This window comes from Sesamum indicum, linkage group LG1 (genome assembly GCF_000512975.1).
Source record: "Sesamum indicum cultivar Zhongzhi No. 13 linkage group LG1, S_indicum_v1.0, whole genome shotgun sequence".
In the NCBI taxonomy this organism is placed as follows: domain Eukaryota; kingdom Viridiplantae; phylum Streptophyta; class Magnoliopsida; order Lamiales; family Pedaliaceae; genus Sesamum; species Sesamum indicum.
The window spans coordinates 10,978,283-10,994,016 of record NC_026145.1 but is presented as its reverse complement, the minus strand read 5'-3'; the positions used below and the strand labels follow the sequence as shown (position 1 = coordinate 10,994,016).

At 35.7% G+C, this 15,734-nt stretch overlaps 2 protein-coding genes across 2 annotated transcripts; both read left to right on the top strand.

The window, feature by feature from the left end:
- Positions 30-4,082, top strand: LOC105162597 (rac-like GTP-binding protein RHO1). Its single transcript, XM_011080674.2, has 7 exons — positions 30-480; positions 1,538-1,625; positions 1,769-1,878; positions 1,986-2,049; positions 3,335-3,399; positions 3,504-3,569; positions 3,664-4,082. The coding sequence occupies exons 1-7, from the start codon at positions 382-384 to the stop codon at positions 3,763-3,765; spliced, it is 594 nt and encodes a 197-aa protein (XP_011078976.1). The 5' UTR covers positions 30-381; the 3' UTR covers positions 3,766-4,082.
- Positions 6,726-13,305, top strand: LOC105162590 (la-related protein 1B). The gene is made up of 6 exons (XM_011080662.2): positions 6,726-7,643; positions 7,856-8,423; positions 8,498-8,645; positions 8,751-8,841; positions 11,956-12,027; positions 12,285-13,305. The coding sequence occupies exons 1-6, from the start codon at positions 7,191-7,193 to the stop codon at positions 12,435-12,437; spliced, it is 1,485 nt and encodes a 494-aa protein (XP_011078964.1). The 5' UTR covers positions 6,726-7,190; the 3' UTR covers positions 12,438-13,305.

Sequence of the window (15,734 nt, the reverse complement as noted above, 5' to 3'; positions counted from 1 at the left end):
GGCTAAATAAGGTATTTTGCGTAATGGACACCCAATTTCCTCTGATCGATTAACTATATTCTTTTTGTTTCTCTCTCTAAATTTTGATACCCCAGTTGCTCTCGTTCCCCTTTCCCCCAACATTCATCTTCTAAATGATTGTCCCAATTAGGTTTAGGGTTTGAATTGGCTTATATCAACACTTTGAGAGGGTGGAATAATGGGAAAGCCGAAGATTGTCTGTGCTGTTTTTACGTATGTGGTGTGCATTAATATGTAATTAGGTGTAGTTGGTGATTGCACATCGAATCAGGTCTTTTGGGAAAGATCTGGACAGTAGAGAGAGAGAGAGAGAGGTGTAGAGAGAGTGAAAACGAGTGAGACAATTTTCATTCTGGAAGAATGAGCGCTTCAAGATTCATAAAGTGTGTGACTGTAGGTGATGGCGCGGTTGGCAAGACCTGTCTCTTAATATCCTATACCAGCAACACGTTCCCCACGGTCTGCTATTTTTCGTCCTTATTATTGTTCTTCTTGTGTGTGTACTTTCATTTTGCATAATGGGCTTTCTGAAACTAGCTGCAATATCTAACTATTCTCCCCTTTGTTTTTCTATTCTTTTTATTCGTGAGGATTACACGAAAAGGGAAGTGGAAAGACTGGACTCCCTTACTCGTTTTTCTTTATCATCATAGACTTGCATTAGGGTAATTGATGAAATTATCAAGGGAAATCAATTGAAAGAACGAAATATATGTGTCAAGGCAACTCTTTTTATTATCGTGGTGGATATTGGTGGATGCTCCTTCTTGATGAATATCGTGAAATGAGAAGAGTCTAAGAAAATGAACCCAAAGATCTATCTTTTTTAAGGGATTTATTTGAGACTAAATTTTTCGCCAGGCATACTAAGGAAGGAAGAGTACGACATCCATGGGAATTAGACATAGTGAATATCTGATGAAGATTAGCAGATTTTAATATATGTGTCTATCAATGATGTGTTAATTGATTTATTATTTTTGCATTGATATTAATAGTTCTTTAATCTCTGAGGCTGTCACAAAAACGATACATGATATCTTAAGAACTTCAGTATCCTTATTTTGTTACAAAGTTTGGTGCAGCAACCATCTAGTGTTTGTTGCCATTGAACTTCAATAGTATCAGCAACTTTTTACTTGCATTTATTTAAGTTTCCCGAGACAGTTTAATGTATTATGTTATAACTAATATGCATCCCGAGTTTGGTCTAAATCATGATAAGAATTCCTTATCTCCGGAAATTTCACATCTGTACAGACCTTATACATAAAAGCAAAAGTCTACACAATTTAGATTTCTAATTGGATTACCTATCCTTGATGAAACAAAGCAGTGAGTTTTCTTTTTCCAGAAACTTACATGTCCTGTATGCTTATCACGTGGAATTGGGATGTCCTATTTTAAGTTGCTATAGATTGTAGATATACTATTCTGCCGTGTAATCATTATCTCATTCTAGTAATATGATTTATTACCTGTTTAAAGTTTTTGTTTGCTTTTCCAAATGAAACAGGACTATGTGCCTACAGTATTTGATAATTTTAGTGCAAATGTGGTCGTCAATGGAAGCACTGTTAACCTAGGCCTGTGGGATACTGCTGGTAATTAAGAGATCTTTCTTTTGACATCTGTTTTCTAAAGATATATGTGAAGCCATTGTTATTTATAAACTTTAGATATTTGTGCATCTTTATACATTTCTATTATAACTTTATGAAGTTACAATTTTCACTTTATGGAACAGGACAGGAGGATTATAATAGATTGAGACCTTTGAGTTATCGTGGAGCTGATGTTTTTATTCTGGCATTTTCTCTCATTAGCAAGGCAAGCTATGAAAATGTTTCCAAGAAGGTAACAATGTGATTGCTCAAAGAAGATTTTATGTTCGCTTCCTTTTGTCATTTTACGTGCAATGATTTCTTTTATCTTGATAATTCTTTTCGGCTCAATTTTCCCAGTGGATTCCTGAATTGAAGCATTATGCTCCTGGGGTCCCTATAGTTCTTGTTGGCACAAAACTTGGTGAGATGCTTGATTTTATTTTCCTCAAGTGCTATGTCAGGTTTCTGTGCGCAAGATAACTTTTCAATAAGCCTGTATGCAGTTATATATTTAAATGATATGTGCTGGATGGAGACCTTGGTCAGTTTCAAGCCTTTTTAATTTCACCTTTTTGAACAACACCATTATTAGGTAAACAGAGATGAGAGGGATACTCTTATATTCAGTTTAGCTATCTAAGCAAAAAAGTGTTGAGTAAATGCCTATTGCCTTGATTATATGTTATTGTGGGATACTTTTATTTGGGATAAGCTAAAACAAGTAATTTAGCTGAAAGTGATATGAAGGGTTCAGCATCATCATCTTTTTTGGATTTATAACTGTTCTATACAATTACTTTGCAAATTTTAGCATGGTTTTGTGGATGAGTTTAACACACGATTCATCTTAATGGTCAAGATTTTGGCCATCAATTGATCTTTATTTGTTCACCGGTTATAGTCATTAACTTCCTTCGTTGTCACGCTTATTGCTTCCGTTTTCTGTTCTAGAATGTTACAATATTAGATTTCACTTCCTACGTTGGAACTTTATTCTAAACTATAACATCTTAATTTAAGTAATGAGCGACGCTATTTAGTCTCAAAGACTATTATTATAGGTATTAATGTCAAAATGAAGAAAAATTTATGCATATTTGGCTCTTATCTAAAATCTGTGCCTGGTCATACATGAGACATGTTTCTGGGATAGGAGTGCCTACATTAAACTCTATGCCTGGTCAAACACGAGGCATATTTCTGGGATAGACGGAGTGCTTACATTAGGAATACCTTTTTCCTCATGTGGTCAGTTAAATCTAAGAAATTTTTGACTGTTAATAAGATCTTCATTTGTCTTCTCTTTCTTTTTGTGTTTGGTAAAATATTTTAGCAGTTCTTTCTAAATTGCTATTTCTATGTTACGTTTTTTGCTTTGCATGTGATTCTCCTCTACACATCTGTCTGTGCAACTTCATAGTAGGAAGCCTTGTGCATACTATTTTTCACGGCATTGCTGATGTAGAAGAATGGCTTGTTCTCACACTCACTAACAAATTCCTATTCTAATGTGTTTGTTCAACCTGTTAATTGATAATTTAAGGGAAATTGATGTGGATGTATGTGATTTATCCACCTCTATGTCGAAGAAATTAATTTCTCAATCTTTATTTTCTGGTCTTTTAATGTTTGATAGGAGATAATTGCTCATAATTTACTAATAAATTTTTTATTTCTTGTTTCTTTAATGCTTTTGATGGATACAGATCTTCGAGATGACAAGCAATTCTTTGTTGATCATCCAGGTGCTGTGCCAATCACTGCGGCACAGGTGACTGTTGCTTTAGCTATTTAGAGCTTTCTTTTCCATTTTCTTTCTTTTACCTTCACTGATTTCTGAGGATGGATCCATTATTAAACTTATTAAACTTCCAGGGGGAGGAGCTCAGCACATTGATAAATGCTCCTGCTTACGTTGAATGTAGTTCTAAAACCCAACAGGTATGCAAGAGATTCAGTTCTCAAGGGCTCAAATCGAACCTTTTCATAATGTTAAAGGCTCCAATTGAACTTATTTCTTAATATTCTTTAACAGAATGTCAAAGCAGTTTTTGATGCTGCCATTAAAGTTGTTCTCCAACCACCCAAGCAAAAGAAAAAGAAGGGAAAGGGTCAAAAGGCCTGCTCTATTTTGTGATCAGCATTAGATGTGAAGATGTACTGTCTTCCGGTCATCATGACTCCTTCCTCTGCATCCTGTTTCTCTTGGTTTTGCTTCAGAAGTAGGAGCTTCCCCTTGTATGCCTTCACTCAATGTACTAGTGATCTATGTAATAGTGTTGGTGACTTGAAATTCTGTGTAGTGCTTTTGGTCCCGAATTGTTCAGTCACTCTTGAGGACACTGGGTTATGCCTATCCTGTTTTGATTCGTTTTTTCCTTTATTCTATTGAGCAGACATAAAATTGTGATGTTGGTTAATGTTAATGGTTCTTAAATTTTGCCTTCGACTTAATATTAATGCTTGTGATTTCTTATCTTTTCAAATTGTATAATTTGTTATGTGCTTGAACCTTAATAAGTTCGCAATAGAGTTCCATAGATTTGTTCGGCTTTTATATTCTTATCTTACTTTCTACTAGTTGAATATATTCTGTGGGCTGCGGATCTGTATTTTCCATATTCTGAAAATCAGATCAGAGATTGAACCACATAAGTTACTGAATTTTTATGATTGAAAAAATTGGTTGATCTGGACTATATTGTATACACGCATACATACACATGTATATTTTATGACACCCCTTATGTATTATATTAGTATTAGGAATCATTTTAACAAATTAATTTATTAATATATCTCTATGATCTACTTTTCTTCACCTATTTTTTTGTCTAAGGTTTATTTATAAAAAAATTATTTGAGTTAATTTGGGATAAAGAAAAAATATGTGAACTCGACAACCTAATTTATAAGAATTAGAAAGTCAGAAATTAGCTAAAAATAAATTTATAGGATACAATTCGAATATGACAAAATTTTAAGGAATTAAATTGGAATCTTACAAAGTTTTTTGGGTTTGAATTGTATATGGTTAAAAATTAAAGGGATTAAATTATAAATTTTATAAAATTACAAAATAAAAAGCTAATAGGGGATAAGTGTGCAGCATTGTCATTAATCTCCATGATTTATTGAAGGGTGGCAGCCACACCCCAGTTCATAATTGGCTCAAATTAAAAAAGAAAGAAAAAGGAAAAGTTCCAAGCCTTTTAATAAGTTTTTGCCAGCCACATAATATACACACACCAGATTTTACATGGAAAATTTATATTTTACTTTACATGATCTAATGGTGATTACTTCATTTTTGTTAATTCAGTGTCGTTTTTATATTGTTTGCAAGTAAAATTTGTTTTTAAGTAATGTGTATCTTAATATGGTTGTCGATTTTATATATGATGGGATTTTTAGTTTTCAACACATTGTGGTCATTGAGCTCTCTAGATTGAACGGTTTGCGGGAAGAGACTTCGTAGTCCAGTTCCAATATTGGCCTCTACGTATATAGGCATGGCATTTATAGGCAAATACAAGGTCGTTCCCATAAGGTACTAAATGTTCTTTTGAGAGAAAAAAGAGTGATATTTGCTTGATCTGGTCGTTCCCATGAGAGTAATTGTCTTTCTTTGATGATGGGACCTACTTAATTTTGAATCAAGTCACGAGCGTATTAAAATCCAGAGTATGACTCCTAAAATTTCACAAAAAACACCATATTCTCAATATGCAAGAGTATGGGGGTTCTATGAAATATTTTTGGTTAGCAAGTCTCTTATGTTATCTGTTTGGCGATCCACTCATACATCACCTCTTCCCACCATCTCCTGAATTAGATAACAACGTCTAATATGTTTTTGGCCTTGTAATGAGGTCTTGGATCCTTTGTACAAATATTTTACTACGAACAAAATTCGTATCAAAAAGATAATTCTACGAAAAATTCTCTAAATCTAAATCTCCTAAATCAATCTGCTAGAACCGTAAGGTTGGGTCTAAATCTCATATCTAAAATTTGGAACAAGGGGTCTAGGATTTTGGAGAGTTTTAGTATTTAAACAATTTAAAAGAACACACAAAATAAGGGTCCGAAAATTTGCATTTTCGAGTGTGTGTTCACTATGTTTGTGTAGGTTCACATTCAACTAAACCTTAGCTTGTATCTCGAATATAATTTAATCGACAACTCGTGTGCTTGAGATTAAATTTGATCCTATTTTTAATTTAATCACATTCAATTAACTTTTTAATTAGAGGTACACGCTGCACACAGGTAGTCGTTTAACAACGACCACGATACTAGTATTAGGTGAATTTAGCAGGAACTACGCGTACAATGCAGATACAAACCTTCCACCACTAACCTCCCAATCAAAGTATAGGATATATTCGATGTGGATGTATCATTATGCAATAAACAGTTGGTAATTTAGCTTTATTACAAAACAAAAAGTCGTAGTAGTAACAGCAGTAACAATAATAATAGTTGTTAATGTGAACTATTGCATGTAATTTTTAAATAATTCAATTACTTATTGTATTTTGCTTTGTTGTAAATAATAAAATGAAAGTTTATTTTTTCAATTGAGAAAAAAACAATTAATTAACATGCAAAATGTTAAAAAAGAAATGGATTGTTGTCGGTGTTTCTTCTGGAGACTTATTTTCACATCTATACATAAGAAGTATATGCAATTGAAACTTTATAACAGTACGTTATATGAAATGATTCATCCAATGGTAACTTAACATTAAACAATTCTGCTACTTTATTTTCATAATATTCTTAGAAGCCAAAATAGTCCTTCTTGGAACACGAAATGTACAGCCCATTTTCCACATGAATATTTAATTGATACAAGAAAAAGTGAAAATAAAAATAAAAATGAGAAAAAGGGAGGAGAAATAATAATTTATATATTTTTTGGATGGATCATTTTTGTTTGCATGAAATGATATATAGCTTATGAATTAGGAGTTATAATACAACTCTTATTTTGAGCTTTATATAAATCACAGAATTAAAGAGATAATAATTAGTATTTATTAGCAGTGAAAAATAAAAAAGGAGAGTAATTCATTGGGTAATCTCTAGTGCTAAGCAAAGCATAAGAGAAACCTAGAGAGAGACGAGACTTCTTTTTCTCTCTGTAGAAGAAGAAGAGGAAGAAAGAAGGAGGGAAGAAAATCTCTCTTTCTCCATCAGTTTTCTTTCCAGTTCCGATCGGATTCTACTCTTCTTATTTTTGGAATTTTTTTTATAGATTGGATTAATTCTTTGTTTTTCTTTTCTTTCTCTGTTTTTTTTTTTTTTAAGATTATTAATCTTTTGATGAAATTCTTAGATTAAATCCGGAACTCTTTTTGATAACGTTCTTGATATTTGAGAAATTTGATATGAGTAAAGTCCTCAAACCCAATCGAGATAGAGATAGCAAAAACCCTTTTTGATAATCTGAAGTTTTATTTGTAGCTGGAATCCCAACTCTTGTGGGCTTGAGTTGTTTGCCCAATAGTTGCAGCAAAACCCTAATTTCGGATACAGTCCAATTCATCGTCTCTCATGAATCAAGCTCAAAATTCTCCTAGGAGTCGCCAGTCGCGGCGATCCTCAGCGGCGCGTGGCATTTCCTCGCCCTCGGACACCTCCCCTCCTTCTATTACGCTGCCAGGAGCTGCTGTTCAGGAGCAATTCCTAACTTCATATTCTAGTACATCTCTGGATTCTTTGCCTTCTAAAGAAGCCGGCATAATGGAGTCTGTTTCTAGTTCTTTGGCGGAGGAGGGTTCTCCCGCCCCTGCCGGTTCAGATGCTCAGTTTGACAACAGTGACAATGGTGGTGCGGCCAAGAGGCCAGCTTGGAACAAGCCTTCGAATGGGGCAACTGTTGAGATTGGTGCCGTGATGGGTGCTGACTCTTGGCCTGCTCTGTCTGAGTCTGCTCGTGCCTCCCCTAAACCCTCGTCTCCATATTCTCTCAAGACGCTCCCCCAGGGATCAATCACTGTACCACAGGTTTCATTCTTGATTTTTTTTTCAATTGAGTGCACTGTTTGTCCGTCTGATATTATTTGCTTAATTAGTGGCTTGTGTCCTTTTTCTTTTGTAGCATTAACATTTGCCTATTATACGCCAGTGCTTTAAAATTGAATGTGATTACCGGTCTCTCATTTTGTTGCGCCTGCTTGGAAAATTTCACCCATAATCTTTGTACTTGTGTATAATAGGAGATGACAGTAGGATCTGTTTCTTCACCTAAAGAAGTTAGTGCCAGCATTTCAACTCCAAACCACGTGGCCACCACTCGCCAGAAGTCCATGAAGCGCGGCGGTGGGAGTTCGAGTCATAGCAGCATTCCAGCTAATGGAAGCTTACCTCAAGCACTACCATTGCAGGATGCTGTGGTTGAAGGTGTCCCTCCTACTCCAGGAAAATCTGGTGGTTCTGTTGGGGAATCTTCTAAGGATAACACACATAAAGATTCTGGTCAGAGAGGAGGATCTTATGGTGGGAATGAGCTGCAGCCGCAACGTAGTTCTTTTAGAAGGAACAATAGTGGCCCACAACCTCGAGGAGAAGGTTCTTACCACCATAGTCATGGAAGACGTGACCAGGAACGTGCGAAGCAAGATTGGGCTAATTCTCATCGAAGTTATGGCAACAGAGACAACCATCCCCAACAGAGAGTTGGTTCTAGGCCCTTCATGCGTGGACCAGCTCCAAATACACCTTTTATCCCTCCTCCACCCCCACCTGTCCCTGTACGGCCCTTTGTAGCCCCCATGGTTTACACAGGTGCGTCTGCGATCATGTTTCGTATTTATATTATTACACATACCTCGTTGCTGATTCTTTTATGCAAGTTGCAGAAGTGCCGTCAGCTGTGTATTATGTCTCTGGCCCTCATCCAGATCCACTCAGGCCTGTGCATATGATTCCATTTTCACCAGTGTATTTTCCCGTGCCGGATCCCTACTTGGTCTCAAAGATAGTAAATCAGATAGATTACTATTTTAGGTATTAATTATTTATTGTGTTTGTATTCGGACTTAACCTTTCCTTATATGTCGTTCTTCTGCTACATGAAGACTCTGACTTCCTTTTTTCATTTATACCTTGTAGTAATGAGAACTTGGTAAAGGATACATTCCTCCGCCAGAAAATGGATAGCGAGGGATGGGTTTCAATTAAGTTAATTGCAGGCTTCAAGAAAGTAAGTTACTTAAACCAATAACTGTCATACATTCCTGCGCCATAAAGGATACATTCCTGTACCCTGATTCTTGATACATGTAATATTCTTACAAACTCACATTGTATTTGTGGAGTTTTTTGGGGATATTTAAGTGCTTGATGACAAATGGGAACAAGGGTTTGTTTTTGTGTTAATTGCAAGTGAAGGGAAAAAGAAGAATAAGAGGATTATTTACTAGAACAAATCGTTGAGGCGTGGTTGAGATTGTTAATGAAGAGATCAGGCAGCTATTGAAGGAAAGACGAATCAAGAACAAGCTTGAGGAGACAACTGGTTAAGTAGAAACTTCTAGGAAAGATAATTGTCACTTTGAAACTTATTTTCTGATTCATTCTATTGAAGTTTTTAAGACAGGTTTAGCAAAATCTGTCAAGCATTATGCATGCAAGGCTGCATATTTCTTTCCATTTGTGCAGTACTAACTCAAAAAACCTTTGCTTATTGTTGGCGGAATCACTAATCTGTTTAGATAACAATCGAACATGTGCAAGATTGCTACATAATAAGAGTATTTATGAGTTCTGTAAATTCTGAAAACGAACATGATACTCCCTTCAGAAAATGCTTCAGTAATTAGTATTTAACAATCTTAAAATTCTGCATTAGGTTCTATTTGAATCAATAATGAAAGAGGGCACATCACAGGTAATGAGTAAAAAAGGGTAGAGTCCTAGAAGGGTGAGGTTTTCTCAAATTCATTGAGTTTGTTTCATGCTCGGTTTATCTATAGCCAGTTTGTTAGTTAAGGGGGACACGGTGCATGGAATGGGAGTCCAAATTAATACGTACATTGGGACGTAGAAGTCTAGAATGGTTCTTGATAAGAAGCTCTATGCGAAGCCGAAATTCTAAAGCATTCTTGAAAGAAAGGGTTATCACCTGAGAGGCTAGATTTTTACATGCCAAGAAAGAAAAAAGGTTGAATGCTGAAAGACAATTATGTTGGTTTTGCAACTTTTATGCTGCTAAGAATTGAGCGAAAGGCAGGACACCCAAGGTGGTAAATATAGAAGCATGAGATAGAGATCTGAAATAAGGTTTAGTAGTAGAAATGTAAGTGAAACTTTTGAAGAGGAAAAAGGTACTCCAAATATGGGAACCCTACATTGCAAGTATTCCAAGTTTACTGGTGCGTATAAAAGCTTTGATAGAAATTGAGATGAGTTATGATCCTAAATGATAGGAGAAACGAGCAGTAGATGAAGTACTGCATGATGGAAGTTAGAAGCACCAGAAATATAATGAGAATACTGTGATTCTACTCGAAAGGATTATCGAGTAGCATTCTTTCTTTATAACTGATGGATGCATTGTTTCAGTTTTTTGCAGCTCGTATCCTATTAATGTAATCAGGTGGTTTGCCGTATGATGTGGTCCGATGCTTAATATACATATAACAAAAACAGTAATGATGGCCACAGTTTAAGTCTGAGAATGAATACTTACAATTAGCTTTGCTCTTGCATCCAATTTTGAGCAAAAGACTCCCTATTTGTTGTTGAAATCATGAGAACCAAACTTTCTGAGATGGATGTCCGAGACAAGCTCAATTTTAAAAATGAGGACATGGAGTTCATTGGGGATGCAATTATCTTTGTGAGCAACTGAGGTTAATGGCCACTAGGATAGAAAGTAATGACCAGCAGAAATTTTGGGAAAAACATGAGTTGCTGGATCTGATTGTTGGTTTCAAGTACTTTTTATTGGATGATGGGAGATCCCTGTTACTACGAGTCTATTCCGTGATGCTCCTATATTTTGTTTCATGTACAGGAAAAGGCTTTATTCTAATTTGCTAATTTCAGCATACAAAAAAATTGTACTTGTTTGAATCACGAGAGTAAAACGATATGAAGCACAATAGAACTAGATAATTACCCTATAGCTGTTTTGTGGAAGAAAAAAAACACCTTTATTATCTTTTCAAAGGAAATGGGTAGACCAACTGATTAGTTTTATACTCCTGCTCCTTTGAGTGGATTGAATTTCTTAATAATCTTGTGTCATAGGAAATTATTTATTAAATGAAATCGGCAGAGTTTCCAAGATGTAAACCTTCCGTATTACAGTTTACAATCAATCCTGTGCATATAAAGGATTCTATTTAAGTTGATTTCACTTGATCTGATAATTGTTGGTGGTCTTATGTTGTCCTCGGGTTCTGAATGGTCTAGGCATGAGCTCAATGACTATGGGGAAATAATAGGAGTAGCCAGCTATGCTGGCTTTTGATGAAAATATTTGAGTGATTAAAAATTAGGAGAGCATGATTTCAGACAAACAATTTGAAATAGTATAAATTTGAAATGAGGCTTTGAAAATTAAACTAAACAAGGCCTTAGATTTCCGTGGGCATTGAACCTAGGGTTAAAATGTGTACACATGTCGAAGTAAATCTAACTTATACCTTTTTTCTGATCATGGCTTTTGAAACAGTATATGTATTTTGTTGATGTCCAGATCCCTACACCCGTTAGATATCTAAAATCTTATTTGGTAACCTAACCAGATTCATTTACTGGTTGTAGTGATTAACCTTAAAGTTATACAATTTTCCTTAAGCTACACAAATAACCCAAACCCAGAAATTAAAAAATTATGGTTGCAGGTCCAGACTGACCTGAGGTATACAATGTTAAGGAGGCTGCATGACTGTGAATTCATTCTTTAGTTCTGCAATTTCTCAGACCTTTCGTGGTTTGAGGGTTTTCCCCCCTGAACCAACTAATCCAGGATTGAAACCGGTTTTCTACTTTTTGCTGGTTGGCTAATAGGTTTTACTGCCAACGATTTACCACACGAATAATGACCTGATGGATTAAGTGTGGCTGTGAGTTAAATCAATTCGTTGCAATGTTGAATCATTGGGGTGTGTTTTCTTAATGTCGGGTACGACGTAGGTCGTAAAGTTATGCCTTTTTAGTTACAATGTCAGCTCTTGTATTTGACAACCTCACTAATTGGCCCAGCCTCTTCTTTGAATGGATTTTCATCATTTATTTATTTTCTTGTTTGATAGAATACTTTTTAGCTTTTGCTGTGAACAGTATCTGACCTTTCTCATCATTGTAGGTTATGCAGCTGACGGACAATATTCAACTTATATTGGATGCTATACAAGCTTCAACTGTTGTGGAAGTCCAGGTGAAAGACATGTTTAAACTAGTTTTCATGAAATTGCACTTATGCCTATTATGGTGAAATCTCTTGGGAGGCAGGGGAATCCTAATTGTATACACAAGAAAGTTGAATATGTGAAATAATCTATCTCCACCTAATCCTGTCAGTTGGTCCTTATATATGTTATTGAATTCCGGTCCATTGCAATTGGGTGTGCATGAGACAAACTTTGGTAATCACTTTGCCCCATACAGTGCATTATTCTCTCTTTTGCCTTGCAGGGTGATAAAGTGAGGCGCAAAAGTGATTGGAATAAATGGATAATTTCACCTGTGCAAACTACTGCTACGAGTCCCCAGCCAATTCATGAATCTAGTCAGAGTATGCTTACAGCACAGCTAAACAGTGTTGCACTGGATGAAAAGGCAGCATGAAGCCTGCCTTACTTGGCGTCGTCTGCGAACATGAAACCATTGTCACAATCTACGATGACAAGCCTATTAATTCGATTGGACGGCGTTACCCTGCTTCCGTAATAGGAGACATTTAAATGATGGATTGGCAAACTTTTTTTTTTTCCCTCTCTCTCCCCCCTCTTTTGGCATATGGATTTTTTCAGAAGAATTGAGAAAAAGATCAAACGGCAGATTATGCTGAAACCGTTATTGCAACAGGAAGATGGTTGTTTTTGGTCTATCTTATGTGTAATGGGATGATTTCTCTTGAGACGAATAATAGGCTAAACCTTCTCGGTGAAGACCAAAAGAACAGGTTGATAAAAGTAATAAATGGTGGTGGAAAAATTACGACTCTGAAGACTCGTAGCATTAGTTTCTTCAGGTCAAGTTTTTGGTGTCGTTGGGTGCTTTGCTGTTCTTTCTCGTTCCTCGTTCAGCGGTTTGGTGTTTCACTGGCGGGGAGTTTTGATGTTTACTTCCCCATACAGCACTTTTAAATTGACGAAATTATAGGCGAGTTCTGGTGAGCTAGAGAACTTGCAAGTGGTGAACTATTGCTGGATTCGGCCCCTGATGTAGACCGAAAGAGTTGATGGATGCTGCGGCTGTGCTGCATGTTATGTGCTCGATCTGGCTCTTGGGAATCAATGGAATAGATGTTTACACTGAAATCTAATCATATGGGTCGATATTTTCGCCATGAGATGGTACTTCTTCGAGTAATATGAATATGTTCATGTTCATATGTGATGACTGGCTTAATGTTTGAATATCAAGACCTGGTTTTATTGTATTTGATTGTCGTCGTGCGTTTTGCTTTCAATATTCTCACCCTTTTGCAATTTATCTAAGCTCGTACACAGCAGTTGAATTCTGTATCGAAGTGAATCATGGAATTCTGAACTTGGTGAATGAAAAATGATGTTAGAGGCATATCTGGTTTATGGTGTTTAAATTAGCTTCATCTAAGCTGAAGGTTGTAAGTTCCTTTTTTTTTTTTGGTTTTTTTTGTTTTATAAATTAAGTTTCACAGTTTATTGGTAAAATTGTATATATTAAGATATTATTTTGAACCTTTAGTTTTATGTTTTTTTATTTATATTTTATATTTTATATTTTTTAAATAAAAAAAATCATTGAGGTTTGGGATATGGGCAATAATTTTGATCGAATGTTTGATTATTTTTTTTAATTATAATTTATTCCTGTAACAGAAATGAAAATTATTGCATACACAGTCAAAATGGTCTGGGATGATTAGTCCATGCGTGTAAAGAAAAGGTAGGAATTCACTTAACATTTGTATAATTATGTAATGTATGTTGATATCAAAATTTTAGAATAAATTATTAATTAAAAATGTAAATAAATTAGCTAGTAATTGAGTTTCAAATTAAAGTTCATAATAAATTTGATTTTTCATATATTCAAAACAATAATTTCGTATTAGTAATTATACTAATTTGGGTGTTATGTATTTTCATGGGTGCATTAGAGACGAATATAAATTTGTTTTGTTTTATTTATTTATTAGTTAAATTAGGCAAAAAGCATGTACAAGAACAACTTATTAGGAAATTGATCAAAGACGAACGCGATTGCAATGAAGGAACAACTAATATAAATGAGCCAGATATATGTTCAAACAATTTTGTGTGGCGAAGATACAAATGACTAATCGGGCCACATGTTAGTAAATGAAATTTATTAATTTAAATCAAAGTGATTTATTTTCGATATTCAAAATAACTTTCTATTTTTTTTTTAAGAATTTGAAACTTATTTTTGAATTATACATATGATGTGGTCGAGGTTTTTTTGCTAGGGAATAAGTCGGGATTTTACCACGACGGAATTTTACACCAGGTGAAATATAATTTTCGCAAAATGTGCTCTTCTCAAGAATGAGGGGTCTTGTCAATGAATAGTAACCTTGGATTAAAAAATTAGTATTTTGGTATTTATAGGGGTGTTGGAAATTATATGGTGTGATAGGTTTTATGTACTTATGGTGTGCCTCCTATATATCCAATTACTCTTTTGCCCTTATAATTTTATATATTTTTTACTAATGTATATCATACAGCCCCCCCACTCTCGGACGGAATATGAACTTTCTGGTAGAATATTTTGTGCGAGAGTAAATATTTTTCTGAATTGAGTTAACACATGAGAGTGGGTGCACCTCGGTCGTAGGGTACACCAGCTCCCAGCTCAAGCCCAGCTCGATGCGGGGGCGCGCGCAAATTGCCTCGAGCTGGAGGCCGGTAGGGTGCACCAGGTGGAGTGCGACGCACCAGGCGATGTAATTCGAGCCCTCCTCAAGCTTAGCTTGAGTCTTCAAGTGTTGTGAGGAGGTGCTAATTTTTGCGTCACCTGGGTTTTGAACCCAGGTTAAAAAGATGGTGAGTAAGAACTCCTACCACTACACCATCAAATATTTTTTAACAATACTTGCTCTCATTTTCTATTAGTAGGAGTCATTCAGAGTTTATTCATCTCATCCGCTAAATTTTTTCATTTGTCTTGAGAATTTCGACATCATTTTCAAGAGAGACTCCCCATAAATAATTCTTACAAGTGGTGATGGAGCCCCCCATTGGAGGAAGGGAAGTGAAGCGACGTATTTTTTTCTTTTCTGAAGACGTTGCCTCTTGGGGTGATTTTTTCATCATCCATTAGGTTGAAAATCTTAGGAGGTGACTCGATAGTATTCTATATTCGTAAATGTAGTCGCTACACTTACTCAGTTGTTGTTTTGTTCTCATACGACTTATATTCGTCGAATGTTGCCTCAAGGGATGTTTTTGCTCATGCCCTGGAGTTAGATTTTTACCAACTTCGGAAGGGGGGGCAAAACTTTGCGAGTCCAACATATTTATGTGGGGACATTGCCTCAAGGATTTGATAAGGGGATGTTGCCTCAAAGGATACTTCATGTCCCGGAGTCGGTCTTTTACCAACTTCAAAGGGATGTGAAGTTTCCGGGGCAACATTATTGACGAGGATCTCAATGAAAGTTCCGTTTAGGGGGTCCCGGGGCTATAGCGACTTTGTCTATATGACAATGACGATTTTTGCCTCTAGGGTCCTCGTGAAACTTCAAAGATCTCTACGCCTAAATTCGTCTCGTTTGTTGGGACTACTACAAGAAAACCAACTTCATTACTTAAACTCCGAAATACAAAGTGTTAGGGAAAATCAAAAGGGGAGAAGGATATGTCGAGCTACTACTCGAGTTTTCTCCTATTACAAGTGACTAGCCAAAAAATA